Source organism: Protobothrops mucrosquamatus, unplaced genomic scaffold (genome assembly GCF_001527695.2).
Source record: "Protobothrops mucrosquamatus isolate PMUCROS unplaced genomic scaffold, P.Mucros_1.0 scaffold2486, whole genome shotgun sequence".
NCBI classification, from domain to species: Eukaryota; Metazoa; Chordata; class Lepidosauria; order Squamata; family Viperidae; genus Protobothrops; species Protobothrops mucrosquamatus.
In genome coordinates this window covers 45829-60583 of record NW_015388554.1, presented here as the reverse complement: position 1 = coordinate 60583, position 14755 = coordinate 45829, and the positions used below count along the sequence as shown (strand labels likewise).

The following is a 14755-nucleotide window of genomic DNA, read 5'->3' as shown; positions in this document are numbered from 1 at the left end:
TGGTGGTGCAGTGGTTAAATGTGGTATCGAAGGCTGACTCTGCCTACTGCCAGGAGTTCGATTCTGACTGGCTCAAGGTGGACTCAGCCTTCCTTCCTTCTGAGGTCGGTAAAATGAGGACCCAGATTGTTGGGGACAATATTCTACTTTTGTAAACCATTTAGAGAGGGCTGTAAAAGCACTATGAAGCGGTATATAAGTCTAGGTCAGTGGTGGCGAACCTATGGCACACGTGCCAGAGGTGGCACTCAGAGCCCTCTCTTTGGGCACGCGTGCCATCGCCCCAGCCCCACCTCTCTCCACGGCCCCCTCCCCTCCGGCAGCCCCCCTGGAGGAGAGTCGTCCCCAGGCATGGCCTACACAAAGCAGTGCAGCCAAGGACATAGCCGGGCAGCAGGGACAAGACTCGGCCCTCGCGCCCCATAGCATGCAGATGATGCTGCGGAGTGTGGGTGGAGGGCATGGCTGCCATGGCGCTGAAGGGCTGCCTGGGCAATCTGCTACAGCGGGCCATTGAGGCGGTGCGTGGCCCTGTGGGTGGGCAGAGCAGGGGGCGGGCGGGGGTGGAGTAGGCAGGGCAGGAGGCAGAGTGGGGGTGAGGGGTGGGTTTGGGGCACTCGGTTTCTAAAAGGTTCACCATCACTCGTCTAGGTGTTATTGGTAAGAGGAAGGAAGGAAGGAAGGAAGGAAGGAAGGAAGGAAGGAAGGAAGGAAGGAAGGAAGGTATACAAGTCTTAGTGCTAGTGCTAGTGCTATTCCCATCCGTTTACTAGCTCTCCAGTGATGGAATTTTCCAACCTGACACAGGATAGTTTTTACATTCATATGCTATCCTGGTTCGTTAGGAACTCAGCTCCTGAACTGACACGGCCCTTGCTCTAAGGTCATCCTTTGTTAATGAGTTCCCTGCACACCTTGCTTGAATTACAAGTCTGGAGGTTTTTTTTTTTCACTTGTGGGTTCTCTGGCTTCCTTATCTCCAGAGGCAAGGCATTGTGTGAACCAAATTTCTTGGTTTATTTGTTTTTGCAAGGGTGGCTTATCTGGATAACCTTTATGTTGCTTTACATGCATAGTTATCCATAAAGATAATCCTCCAAAGATTGTCCAAAGTGCATAAATATGTCTTTCCTGATGCTCCCTGGTCAGTTATAAACATCTGGTCTGCAATGAGCTTTTCAACTACTGTCTCTTCACAGGGGCAGCCTCTGATTAAATTGCAAATGTCGTGGAACGAAGAAGAACTCATACATACTTTCAACGGCATCCGGTTTACTACAAGATCCTCGCTGGAACTTTTACATTCTTTGGTTTCATTTGATGCTAGAGAAGATGACATTCTGTTGGTTTCCTACCCAAAATCTGGTAAGGTTTGTTTGGAATTTGGGTGAAAGAGAATTGGTGATTTAGTTAAATGAATTAGAAAAGATTGCATGTAAGAGGAACGGCTGTCAAAAGCTGGGCTAGACATCCAGCACCGTAAGAAATGCAAATGAATGAATGAAACGAACCCATGTTAAAGGCTTGAGAACTGCATTCACACTCACCATAAGCTAAACTATGTTAGTTTTAATATGAGTTAGGTTGTTGGTTTTCAAGGGCTTGTGAATGAAGGTCGTGTGACTCCAACCCAATTGGTGAGATTTTGGGACGACTGGATATTGTGCAAAAACAGAAAAAAGTAGGTTAATTTGTGGTTTCGCAGAACACGGAGCGTCTTTTGAGCATTCCAGAAACTGGAAGTAAACACTGGGCTCTGGTAAAAACGTTATAAATAGTGGTCATGTAACCATGAGGCACTGCAAATGGCTGTAAATACAGGTTGGTGGCTGAGCACGCAAAATGCAGATGTTAGGCACAAAAGATCAGGTCCAAACATGAAAGTCCAATTAAACTGATTTATTGCTATAATAATAATAATAATAATAATAATAATAATAATAATAATAATAATAATAATAATAATAATAATAATAATAATAATAATAATAATAATAATAATAGTAAAGTTGGAAGGGACCTTGGAGGTCATCTAGTCCAACCCCCTGCTCAGGCAGGAAACCCTATACCATTTCAGACAAATGACTGTCCAGTCTCTTCTTAAAAACTTCCAGTGTTGGAGCATTCACCGCTTCTGGAAGTAGGTTGTTCCACTGGTTAATTGTTCTAACTGTCAGGACGTTTCTCCTTAGTTCTAGGTTGCTTCTCTCCTTGATTAGTTTCCATCCGTTGCTTCTTGTCCTGCCTTCAGGCGCCTTGGAAAATAGCTTGACACCCTCTTCTTTGTGGCAGCCCCTGAAATATTGGAACACTGCTATCATGTCCCCCCTCATTCTTCTCTTCATTAAACTAGACCTACCCAATTCCAGCAACTGTTCCTTATATGCTTTAGCCTCCAGTCCCCTAATCATCTTTGTTGCTCTTCTCTGTACTCTTTCTATTCATGCCTATGCACAAGAATTTTCTCAACTAATGTCAGTACCTGCTTGGGGTTAAGTAAGAGTCAATAGAATTCAAGGGGGGATTGGACTTAGTTCACTTGTAGCTACATAGAGATTCTAGGCTGATCCCTCTTTCAACTTGCCCCCAGGTTTTATCATTCCTTTTCATACAGTGGTCATGTGACTGCAGGATGGGAGGAGGGGCAATGTTAATACTTCAAAACTGGGTCGTACATAGCTTTTCAGGGGTCTGTTGTAACTTTGAACTGTCGCTAAGTGATCAAGTCATAAATCAAGGATTACCTGTAGTGCAATGAATTCATGCTTCTGTATCTACCTCTACAACATTCAGCTGTCTATCCTTTGCATTGTTTTCTTCTCCTTGGCTAGAAGATGGTCTGCTTCGACTAAGCCTGCTTTCACGTAACCTCTGTCCTACCCTGGTTTGAGACTCTGCCAATCCAGTGCCTCTTTCCCTTCTCTTCCCTGTTAGGAACCCACTGGCTGGCGGAAATCCTTACCCACATCTATGCATCCAAAGTGGCTTTGACCTCTCCGATTGAATTTGGAGACCTTTCCAAACTGGATCAACTGAATCGTCTTTCCTGCAAAAGGATCATCCCGACCCACTTGGACAGCAACCTGCTTCCACCAACATTCAGGGTCAAGCATTGCAAGGTTAAAAAGAATAATAATCATTTCACTTAAGTTCTTGGGAATGTAGTGGTATTGACTCACACAGGAGGTTTAACCTAGATCCTGAATGTCCTGGGTTCACACAATGTAATCACACATTTTATTCAACCATAATCTGGACGTGTTAATGCAACACTGCCCAACAACAAAGAGCAGACTTCTACTAGATCAGTGGTGGTGAACCTATGGCACGGGTGCCAGAGGCGGCACTCAGAGCCCTCTCTGTGGGCAAACGTGCCGTTGCCCCAGCCTTGCCTCCCGCCACAATCCCCTCCTCACCAGCAGCCCCCTGAAGGATAGTCGCCCCTGAGCGTAGCCCACGCGGAGCAGTGCAGCCAAGGACATGGCAGCCAGGCAGCGTAGACAAGACTCTGCCCTCATGCCCCATTGCGCACAGTTGATGCTGTGGGACATGGGCAGAAGGTGTGGCCATCATGGCGCTGCTGGGCTGCCTGGGCGATCTGAGGTGGGCCCTGGAGGTGATGAGTGGCCCTGCGGGCAGGCGGAGTGGGGGCGGGACAGGGGGTGGAGCAGGGGCAGGGCCAGTTTTTGGGCACTTGGTCTCTAAAAGGTTCACCATCACTTTACTAGATCATTTTCTTTACAAACTTTAATATTAATCAATCAATATAAGCACGTTGAAAAACCTGCCTGTTCCCAATCAAACCCACATTATAAAGTAAGCAAATTTAGGATGTTGGATAAATGTGGATGCTAGAGTTCCGGATGAATCCAGCTCTTGAGGTCCATTATAACATTCTGTATCTATTTTGTAGGCCATTTATATAGTCAGAAATCCAAAGGATATTGCGGTATCCATGTTCCATTACTATCAAGAGAACCCAAATCTTCCCACCGTAGACTCTTGGCCGAATTTCCTGGAGATGTTCTTAAAAGGAGATGGTAAGATTAAACTGGCTATGTTCACTGGTAATATGTTGACTTCAGTTCACCAGTAGGGCAGCAGGCTAGGAAAATTTGATTCAAAACATACCTGAGTCTTTGAAATGTTGACAAAAGTTTAATCTTCCTGACTTGGCTGAATACGTTTGTCAGCTACAAAGAGTGTCCTGTCTGCAAGGCATGGAGAAAGTGGACAGGGGAAATTATTCTCTTCAGATTATAAGGAAAGGGGATTCGTGATTGAAACTGATTGGAACAAGATTTAGAATAGGCAGAAGGAAATCCTTGACACACCAAACAATTCAGTCGAGGAATTTGTGATCTGAAGGCACTAACTGGGTTGATTTAGAATTCACAGAGGAAAGATCTTGTTGGAATTCAGCTAAGAGCAACTAAGATGATCAAAGGCCTGGAGACCAAAATGTATGAAGAATGGCTGCGGAACTTGGGTTTGGCCAGTCTAAAGAAAAGAAGAAATAGGGGAGACATGAGAGCAGTGTTCCAGTATCTGAGGGGCTGCCACAAGGAAGAGGGGGTCAGGTTGTTCACCAGAGCACCAGAGGGAAGGACGAGAAACAATGGTTGGAAGCTGATCAAAGAGAAAAGCAACCTGGAATTAGGGAGAAACTTCCTGACTGTGAGGACAATCAACCAGTGGAACAGCTTGCCCAGAAATCGTGGGTGCTTTCATCACTGGAAGTTTTTAAAAAGAGACTGGACAGTCACCTGTCTGAGATGGTATAGGTCAGGGGTAGGCAATGGGAATGCAGTGCGGTGCTGAGCAGAGCAATGCATACAGCGCAGCGCAGCGCAGCGCAGTGCAGTGCAAGCAATGCATAACACCGTCTCCACTGACCATTCATTTGCTTTCTTCCTCTGTATCTAATTTATACTACTGCCCAAAGAAAGAGGATCAAGCAGTGGAAGACACTGCCTTTTCTTCTTGGCCTGTTAAGAGAGGGCATCTGTCACAGACGACTGTGAAGGGGCGTGGAGACTGATTGTGAGTCCTTGACCTTGGACTGTTCGTGATAATTCCTAATAATGCAATTTCCCAACAAAGCTCTGTCTGCCGTGATAATATCACCTTCCTAGTGTTACCTTGGTTTCTTGGTCTGTGGCTATAAGGATACACAATAACGGAGTTGGAAGGAACCTTGGAGGTCTTCTAGTCCAACCCTCTGTTCAAGCAGGAAACCCTATACCATTTCAGACAAATGGCTGTCCAATCTCTTCTTAAAAGCCTCCAGTGATGGAACATCCACAACTTCTGGAGGCAGGTTGTTCCACTGATTAATTGTTCTCGCTGTCAGGAAGTTTCTCCTTAGTTCTAGGTTGCTTCTCTCCTTGATTAGTTTCCATCCGTTGCTTCTTGACCTGCCTTCAGGTGCTTTGGAGAATAGGTTGACCCCCTCTTCTCTGTGAGAAGCCCCTCAAATATTGGAAGACTCCTATCATGTCACCCCTAATCCTTCCCTTTATTAGGCTAGGCCAGTGGTGGCGAACCTATAGCATGCGTGCCAGAGGCAGCACGCGGAGCCCTCTCTGTGGGCACGCGCCATCGCCCCAGCACATGTGGTCTCTAAAAGTTTGCCATCACTGGCCTAAGGCCAGCCAGCCATTGGGGAGCCCGCCATTGGGGAGCCCACCATCCCACCCGCCAGAGACCCCCTGGATCTCCCCCAACCCTGCCCGGCTCCCACAGGTGTCCCTCCCCATAAGCAACATCAAGGTGGCCACGCCCACCCCAGCCATGCCCACCCAATCTGCCATTACTGCAGCCACGCCCATCCAGTAGCCACGCCCACTCAGTCTGCCAAGCCCACTGTAGCTGCACCCGCCAAGTGGGCCACACCCACCCGGCACCCGGCGATACATAAGTGGGTTTGGGGTTGCAGTTTGGGCACTCGGTCTCTAAAAGGTTTGCCATCACTGGGCTAGGCATATCTGGTTCATTCAATTGTTCACCTATGTTTTAGCCTCCAGCCCCCTAATCATCTTTGTTGCTCTTCTCTGCACTCTTTCTAGAGTCTCAACATCTTTTTTGTATTGTTCTCGTTGTCATTCTCATGCCCGGGTACTTTGGGCTTGTATTTCTTAAGCAGGTTTTTAACACCTTCTGCCTTGCACCAGACTTGGCTATTTTGCACTGTCAGATCCAAATCACAAAGCTATAGGACTTGGCCAGCCATTTGAATTCCTTGTCGAGGTCAAGAGTGGAAGGATTTTGTTATCCCAATGCTGTTCAGGCTGATTTACTACATGGCTGTAAAAAATGGACAATCCAAAGATCAGCAAAGAAATAAGTAGAACTGATGTTATTAAGGGAAGTAAACAAAGTGGCCGTGGTGATTTGAGAAGGAAGGGGGAGGGATGAGAAGGATACAATATTCAATTTATTTAATAGCTCTATTCATTTTGGCAAGAATTTACTCAGAAGGATCAATGCTGGTTTTAACTTAAAAGGCAGTTAAAGGGCAATCTTAGATATTTTAGATAGTTAAGAATATTTTGGAGTATTTGGAGCAACATCATAAAAAGCAAGCTGCACTGATTTTTTTAGAGAAGGCCTTTGAAAATTTGCATTGTGCTTTCACGTCCAAAGTTTTGCAAAGTATACATTTTGGACAGAACCTTATAAAATGGGTAAGATTGATTTATACTTCAGAGAAATCACAAATAATTGTTAATGGAGATTTCACAAAGCCTTGTGAGATACCAAAAAAGGACAAGATAGGGATGACCATTTTATTATTATTTATTATTCACATTGATGAAAAAACTAGAAGAATTTGGTGCATTAGCAGGTTTTCAGATCAACAAACAGAAGAGGAAGATGTGAGCAAAAAACTTGAATGTAGAAGATCAAACAGAATTAAGGAATAGAATAGCTTTAAAGAAAGAAAAAATAAAAATATCCGGGTATCATCATGACAAATATGAATTGTATGTTATTCAAAATATATTAAGATGTGGAAATAAGTTTTAAAAAGGTATCTTAAGATGGGAGAAATTACAATTGTAACTGCTGGGGGGAAATTATGTTACTAAAAATTAATGTCCTGCCTAGAATTATGTTTTTGTTCCAGATAATACCTCTTTTGGCAACTGAACCATGATTTAAACGGTGGCAAAAGTGTATATCTAAATTTGTATATCGGGGGGAAAACACAAGTTAAAGGGTTACAGGATGCAAAAGAAAGAGGATTGGGTTTACCTGATTTGAAATTTTATTTTCCAGCCCGCTATTTGATTTGAATGAAAGAGTGGATACTGCTAAGAAATAAAAGACTTGGGGAATTAGAATGGTATGGCCTGAGATTTGGCTGGCATGGATAATTGTGGTACAATAAAACCAAAGTTAATGTGGATTTAAAAAATCATCATCTCAGAATACTATGCTAATCCATAAAGTGGTTTGTTTAGTTTAGCATTTTGTGTGAACTTGACTAACATTGTCTTATTCAGTAAGCCATAATAAAATAGAGATCACGATTGTGGGAAAGTCTGGATATCTAACCTGTTGGAATATTTTGACTCCTGTCTCAATATTCAGCTTTCCTAACAAAAATCAGTTATTGTGAAGTTGCAAATGTCAACTTCCTGGCTCTTCAAGTAGTAATGCAAATGTCTTTTTTCTTTTTTTTTTAAACAGTTGTCTGCGGATCCTGGTTTGACCATGTTTTAAGCTGGGAAAAACACTTGCATGAGAAAAACATCCTGTTCTTGTTCTACGAAGACATGAAAAAGGTAAATTGGCATCCGTTTCTTGCTACGGAACAGATGAAGGAGGCAGATGCCGAAGCATTTTGCTCCATCTTATTTTTCTTTTTGCTGATCACGATATAGCTTCCCATAATTTCATGCATTTTAATGTGTTGTTATCGCACAGCCATGTGGCCAGGGAGTTTGGGTATTGTAGTTCAGCACAAAGGCATCAGATTGATGAATGTTAAGAGCCCTTCTACCTTTCCAAAAATGATAGGTTCTACTTACATGATTTATTTGCTTTTTTTTTTTTTTGGCCACCCTGCTCCTAACTGGACACACACTTAGATATATGTCTTGCATGTATTCCTATCCAAGGGATGTGCAAAACCTATCCTTCTAGGAATCAGAGATTCAGCTATTGGAGAATTGTTTCAAAATTTGACTCTTTGATCTCCAGAATGGTAGGGTATTTTTTTTGCATATTCTCTTTATATAATAATAATAACAACAACAACAACAACAATACCTTCAAACATCCACATCTGCCTATCCCAGGTCCTTGGGAAGGACACGATAGGTAGACAAAAATGCCAAATCCAGTCTGAACATCTGGCTGACTGAGCGATGATCAATAATAACAACAATAATAATAATAGTTGGAAGGGGCCTTGGAGGTCATCTAGTCCAATCCCCTGTTCAGGCAGGAAACCCTATACCATTTCAGACAAATGGCTGTCCAGTCTCTTCTTAAAAACTTCCAGTGTTGGCGCATTCACCGCTTCTGGAGGCAGGTTGTTCCACTGGTTAATTGTTCTAACTGTCAGGAAGTTTCTCCTTAGTTCTAGGTTGCTTCTCTCCTTGATTAGTTTCCATCCGTTGCTTCTTGTCCTGCCTTCAGGTGCTTTGGAGAATAGCTTGACTCCCTCTTCTCTCTGTGTATGATTGTGTATGTGTGTGCATGCCTGTGTGTTTGTGTGTTAAGGAATCTAATATCTATTCATTTATTTACTTACTTACTTGTTTGTTTCATTAGATTTTTTTTTACCCAGCCTTTATTCCTTTATAAATAACTCAGAATAGCAAACATACCTAACACCCCTTCCTCCTCTGATTTTCCTCACAACAACAATCCTGTGAGGTGGGCTGAGCTGAGCGAGAGTGACTGGCCCAAAGTCACTTAGCCAGCTTTCATGGCTAAGGTGAGACTAGAACTCATAGTTTCCCAGACAGCTTTCATCCCGAAGAAATACGGAACTAGAACTTATTGTCTCCTGGCTTCTACCCTGCTGCCTTAACCACTAGGCCAGGAGTAGGCAACCTTGGCTCTTTTATGACTCGTGGACTTCAACTCCCAGAATTCCTGAGCCAGCCATGCTGAGGGGAAAGGGAAAGGTTTCCAAGCTGAGTCATGCTGACTCAGGAATTCTGGGAGTTGAAGTCCACGAGTCATAAACGAGCCACGGTTGCCTACCCCTGGCCTAGGCCAACTGTTTTTCTAAAAAAAAAAAACCCTATAAAGCCTTTCCTGACTAGAAAACAGTAATCTATATGGTTCTCCCTTTCATTCTGACAACACCACCATGAGGTGGTTTAGATTCCATGTTCTTGTAGGATAAGATAAGATAATGGATTATGTCCTCTAGAGAAAAAGTCCTATCTATGTACACAATTCTGCTTAGGCATGGAAAAGTACTCAAATCCGCCTGGGAGTGTCTTTCCAGACTCCCTGTAAATACATTATAATCCCTCTTGCAGTTTCTCAGATTTTTTTTCTTCTTCTTTCAAAGAGGCTTCTGTTTTTCTACCTCCCACTAATAAAGGAGAATATTTGTACTTGGGGTTGAAATGAGGGGTCCTTGACGCTCTTTGAGCTTAGTTGTTTTCTTGCAGACCTTTCATTATCCAAATTAGTGCTGATGATGTTACATAATAATAATAATAATAATAATAATAATAATAATAATAATAATAATAATAATAATGTTGGAAGGGACCTTAGAGGTCATCTAAATTTTCATTTAATAATAATAATAATAATAATAATAATAATAATAATAATAATAATAATAATAATAATGATGATGATGATGATGATGATGATGATGAAGAAGAAGAAGAAGAAGAAGAAGAAGAAGAAGAAGAAGAAGAAGAAGAAGAAGAAGAAGAAGAAGAAGAAAGTTGGAAGGGACCTTGGAGGTCATCTAGTCCAACCCCCTGCTCAGGCAACAAACCCTATACCATTTCAGACAAATGGCTGTCCAGTCTCTTCTTAAAAACTTCCATGTTGGAGCATTCACCGCTTGTTGTTCCACTGGTTAATTGTTCTCACTGTCAGGAAATGTCTCCTTAGTTCTAGGTTGCTTCTCTCCTTTCCATCTGTTGCTTCTTGTCCTGCCTTCAGGCGCTTTGGAGAATAGCTTGACTCCCTCTTCTTTGTGGCAGCCCCTGAGATATTGGAACAATGCTATCATATCACCCAATAGTCCTTCTCTTCATTAAGCTAGACATGACCCAATTTCAGCAACCGTTCCTTATATGTTTTAGCCTCCAGTCCCCGATCATCTTTGTTGCTCTTCTCTGTACTCTTTCTAGAGTCTCAACATCTTTTTTACATCGTGGTGACCAAAACTTGATGCAGTATTCTAAGTGTGGCCTTACTAGGGCATTGTAAAGTGGTATTAATACTTCACGTGATCTTGATTCTATCCCTCTGTTAATGCAGCCTAGGAATGTGTTGGCTTTTTTGGCAGCTGCAGCACACTGTTTGGTAACAAAACGTCTGCAAGTAAACAATCAAGCTCCGAGACCACCAAGGACCTCTTTATTCTCTCATTGCTTGGGAAATTCTTGCGACATTGTAAAGTGGAGTTTATTGTGGGAGAAGATAAAGAAAGCTACGGTGGATGTTGTTATTTCCTGTTGAGCCTCTCCCATCATCTTGACATCTTTTTTGAAACAGAGCAATAGGAGGAATTTTCACCCACTGTCTTTCTGTGAAATTAAGAAGCCCCCCCCCCCCCAAAAAAAGCTGTAAACGCCTGGAGAAAGGATACGTGATTAAACCAGATCATTGGCACAGAACATTTGGCCATTAACTAAGTGCAAGAATGTGACCTTTCTCCATTAAATGCACCCAAATCTTTCTTCGTTTTTGAAAGACCTCTAAAAAGTAAAATAAATTTGGTAAACCAAAATGCAACAGTACGTTTCTACATAGGGGCCTGATGGTTCAGTGGTTAAAGACTCTGAGTTTGTCAGCTGGAAAGGTTTGAGACCCAAGCGCTGTGCGATGGGGTGAGCTCTCGTCCCTTGCTCCAGCTCCTTTCCACTTAGCAGTTCCAAAGCATGCAAATGCAAGTAGATAAATAGGTACCACTTTGTTGGGAGGGTAACAGCGTTCTGTGTGCCTTTGGCATATAGTTGGCTCCCTTGGCTAAGAAATGGAGTTGAGTACCGCCCACCAGAGTTGGACATGACTGGACAGGGAAATCTTTACCAGTACATTTATATATTGCTCAAAAAAATAAAGGGAACACAAACATAAGACATCCTATATTTTTGTGTTCCCTTTATTTTTGTGAGCAGTATATTTCTATATGGGATGAACACATTGATGCCTACTACACTAATCTGATCTGCATGGGATTGTAAAATGGAAAAACAACAGCAATACAAACTGCAATCAAAGGGAAAGGTAGGGAATTATTTTTTTTCCCACAGGCGTCAATTGGAAAAACTTAATTTACTCCAGATATGTTGGATTATGAGGATACTTGGGAATCCTCAAATTTGCAATCTAATCCACTTGGGATATTGTACATTGAGGACAGCTGCTCTGCTGGGAGAACAGAATGAGATCTATCTTCTGAGTAAATAAGACTTGAGCTCTTTTGGCAAAGATTTGGAGGGAGGGGGAGGAATCCTTTGAAAATTTTGCCTGGTTTTATATGTTCACTCCTTCCATTGTGTGGTGCGGTGGCTCGGCGGTTAAGTCACTGGGCTTGTCAGCAGGAATGCCAGCAGCCCAGGTTTGAGAGCCAAGTGCCACGCAAGGGGTGAGCTCCTTGTCCCAGCTCCTTACAACCTAGCACAGTGGTGGCGAACCTATGGCACGCGTGCCAGAAGCGGCATTCAGAGCCCTCTCTGTGGGCACGTGTGCTGTGCCCCGGAGATGGCAAGGGACTGGCCCCCGCTGCCCTGGCCCCACCCACCCAGTCTGCCATGACCACCCGGCCACGCCCACCCGGCACCCGGTGATAAATAAGTGGGGTTTGGGTTGCAGTTTGGGCATTAGGTCTCTAAAAGATTCGTCATCACTGACCTAGCAGTTTGAAATGTGAGTAGATAAATAGGTATCACTTCGGTGGGAAGTTAATAGCACTTCCCTCATGTTAGCAGCATTGACACTGGCTACATGACCGTGGAAATGTCTTCGGACTGTGCTGGCTCAACGGCCCTTGAAATGGAGATGAGCACACACACACAGCCTAAAGTTGGCAATGACCAACGGAATAAAATCTGCAGGGATTCCTACTCCTTCTGTTTCAGTGGGAGGGAATAAACACAGAACAAAAAAACGTTACAGATCATTTTTTTCTCTCTGTTGTCTTACACGTTCAGGATCTCCCCAAGGTGGTGAAGAAATTAAGTGCCTTCCTAGGGCTCAACCCCAGCGAGATCCAGATCTATGAAATTTGCAAAAGGGCTTCCTTCAGTGAGATGAAAACCAATACAGAAAAAGAAAATTCTGATCAAAGCCATACGGTCTGCGTACTCACTTCCAACCGGAAATTGATATTCCGAAAAGGTAATTTGAGGAATTGAACCTGTTGAAATGTCTCCCTTGAGGGCTGGTCTAAATTGTTTGGAACAGTGGTCCTCAACCTGTGGTCTGCGGACCCATGGGGGGGGCGTGATTTATCACGGGGTCGGTGAAGGCTTGAAATTTTTTTTTATGATTGAGTTAAATCTTGGGGTTACGTGGCCAAAAAAGGTATTTAAAGCGGGTCCATGGTGAAGAAAAGGTTGAGAACCACTGATTTAGAAGGTACATCTCAACCGAAGTAGACCAGGCTAAAAAAAAAAATCAATGCCATGTAGATCAGGACTATTTTTATTGTAAAATAAAATATATTGTATGTTTCATGAATCAGCTAGTGTCCTAGTGCTTGGACATAGCCCTGATGTAGATCCGTTTTCTTATCTCTTAAACTTCTAAATAGCGCATTTTCTACTTGTAAACATATCCCCAATTCTTTATCACTCCATCCCCTTAACTCTTAGAGCGATGAAAATATTGTCGTCTGGACATGTTTTTGTTTCGTTTATTTCAAGGTACTGAGTTCTTCCAGGTCACAACCAAGGTGTTTATGTGCCTTTTCTGAGCTCTGCGTCTGGGCTTTCCCTTCCTCCCAGCTGCCCATACAGCTCCCTAAGGCAGCTAACCTCGCAGGACAAAGTTGCTGAGCTTATCTGCAACTAATCAGAGTCTAGATACATTTCTCTGCAAAGGGCTGTGGATACACAGGTTGTCTGTTCTGTTGTTTTCAAGGGATAAGAACCATATATACTGCTCACAAAAATAAAGGGAACGCAAACCCCTTCAGTTCCATGGTAAAATGTTCCCTTTATTTTTGTGAGCAGTATATATACAAGATTATTTTCTGACAGTTAGAACAATTAATCAGTGGAACAACCTGCAGGGGGTTGGACTAGATGACCTCCAAGGTGCCTTCCAACTTTATTATTATTATTATTATTATGGACAGTCAGCCAGATGTTCAGACTGGATTTGGCATTTTGTCTACCTATTGAGTCCTTACCAAGGACCTGGGATTGGCAGATGTGGATGTTTGCTGTTATAGATATCGTCGCAGGATGGAAGCGGTTCCTAGTAAGGCCGATTTTTGCAATTGACTAATGGTGAATTTGTCAATGCCAATGGTGTTATTATTATTATTGTTGTTGTTGTTATAAATGTGCACATCCAGTTTGATAAGAGTTATCTCCAAGGTCCCTTCCAGCTCTATCTATTCTATTCCACACAAGATGCCAAAGCATCACGGTGAAATTGTCACCCTGACAATCTAGACCAGGGGTTCCCAACCTATAGCCCATGGCCCTTGGCCAGTGAGCCATGGAAATGGCTGGCTGGTGCACGCACGCGTGGGCGCGCATTCCCCCCACTCACTCTAGCGCCCGTGGCCCCATTTGTACATGCCCACACGCACGAATGGGGCTGCTAGCACCAGGCGGGTTTGTGTGGCCCATTTGCGCATGCACAAACAGGGCCGCTAGTGCTGGGTGGCTTGTGCAGCCCATTTGTGTATGCGTGAATGGGGCTGCTAGCTGCCCTGGGGGTGAATAAAGTGAATGAACCTGCTTTTGCCAATTGTTAATCTGGCCTGTCAATCTGCTGGGATCCCCCCTCTACTCGGTGGGATGCTGGATTTTGTTGATTTGAATCAGGGGGTGTCTGGCCTTGGCAACTTTAAGACCTGTGGGCTTCCTCTCGGACTTCAACTACCCTTCCTTATTTCTAACCCTTTCCTAGGTACCGTTGGTGATTGGAAGAATCACTTCACTCCCAAACAGAACCGGCTGTTTGAAGAGACATTTAAGAAGAAAATGACATTCAGTGAAGTGGCAAAACATCTCATTTATGAATGCTGATTTGGAAATGAACCATAAGCACCTGGATCAAAAAATGTTTAACAGACTAATATTTTTCACATGGATAGATTCGTTTTCTTCCAAAGAGACAGACGGAGAAGAAACAGGAGGGACTTGTGAAGAAATTCTGCTCTTGAGGATTGCAGCTGATCCATTCTGTTGTCCTTACTTCTATTTTCTGTCCCATCTCTTAGAACAGGAGTCTTCAAACTTGGCCCTTTTATGACTTATGGACTTCAACTCCCAGAATTCCTCAGTCAGTGTGCCTAAATGAACAGTTACTAAATGAACGTTTACCTCAGGGATCTTCAAACTTGGCCACTTTAAGACTT

The 14755-nt window shown here is 43.3% G+C and overlaps 1 protein-coding gene across 1 annotated transcript; it reads left to right on the top strand.

Moving 5' to 3' along the window:
• The first annotated feature begins 1223 nt into the window (after positions 1-1223).
• On the top strand, positions 1224-14423 carry LOC107295785 (sulfotransferase 6B1-like). The gene is made up of 6 exons (XM_015825112.1): positions 1224-1365; positions 2935-3119; positions 3914-4040; positions 7696-7790; positions 12372-12558; positions 14305-14423. The coding sequence occupies exons 1-6, from the start codon at positions 1224-1226 to the stop codon at positions 14421-14423; spliced, it is 855 nt and encodes a 284-aa protein (XP_015680598.1).
• The last annotated feature ends 332 nt before the right edge of the window (positions 14424-14755 follow it).

Coding starts and splice junctions, on each gene's coding strand:
- LOC107295785 (XM_015825112.1), top strand. CDS start 1,224: ATGTCGTGGAACGAAGAAGAACTCATACATACTTTCAACGGCATCCGG. Junction 1,366..2,934: donor GGTTTCCTACCCAAAATCTG/GTAAGGTTTGTT, acceptor CTTCCCTGTTAG/GAACCCACTGGCTGGCGGAA. Junction 3,120..3,913: donor TCAGGGTCAAGCATTGCAAG/GTTAAAAAGAAT, acceptor TCTATTTTGTAG/GCCATTTATATAGTCAGAAA.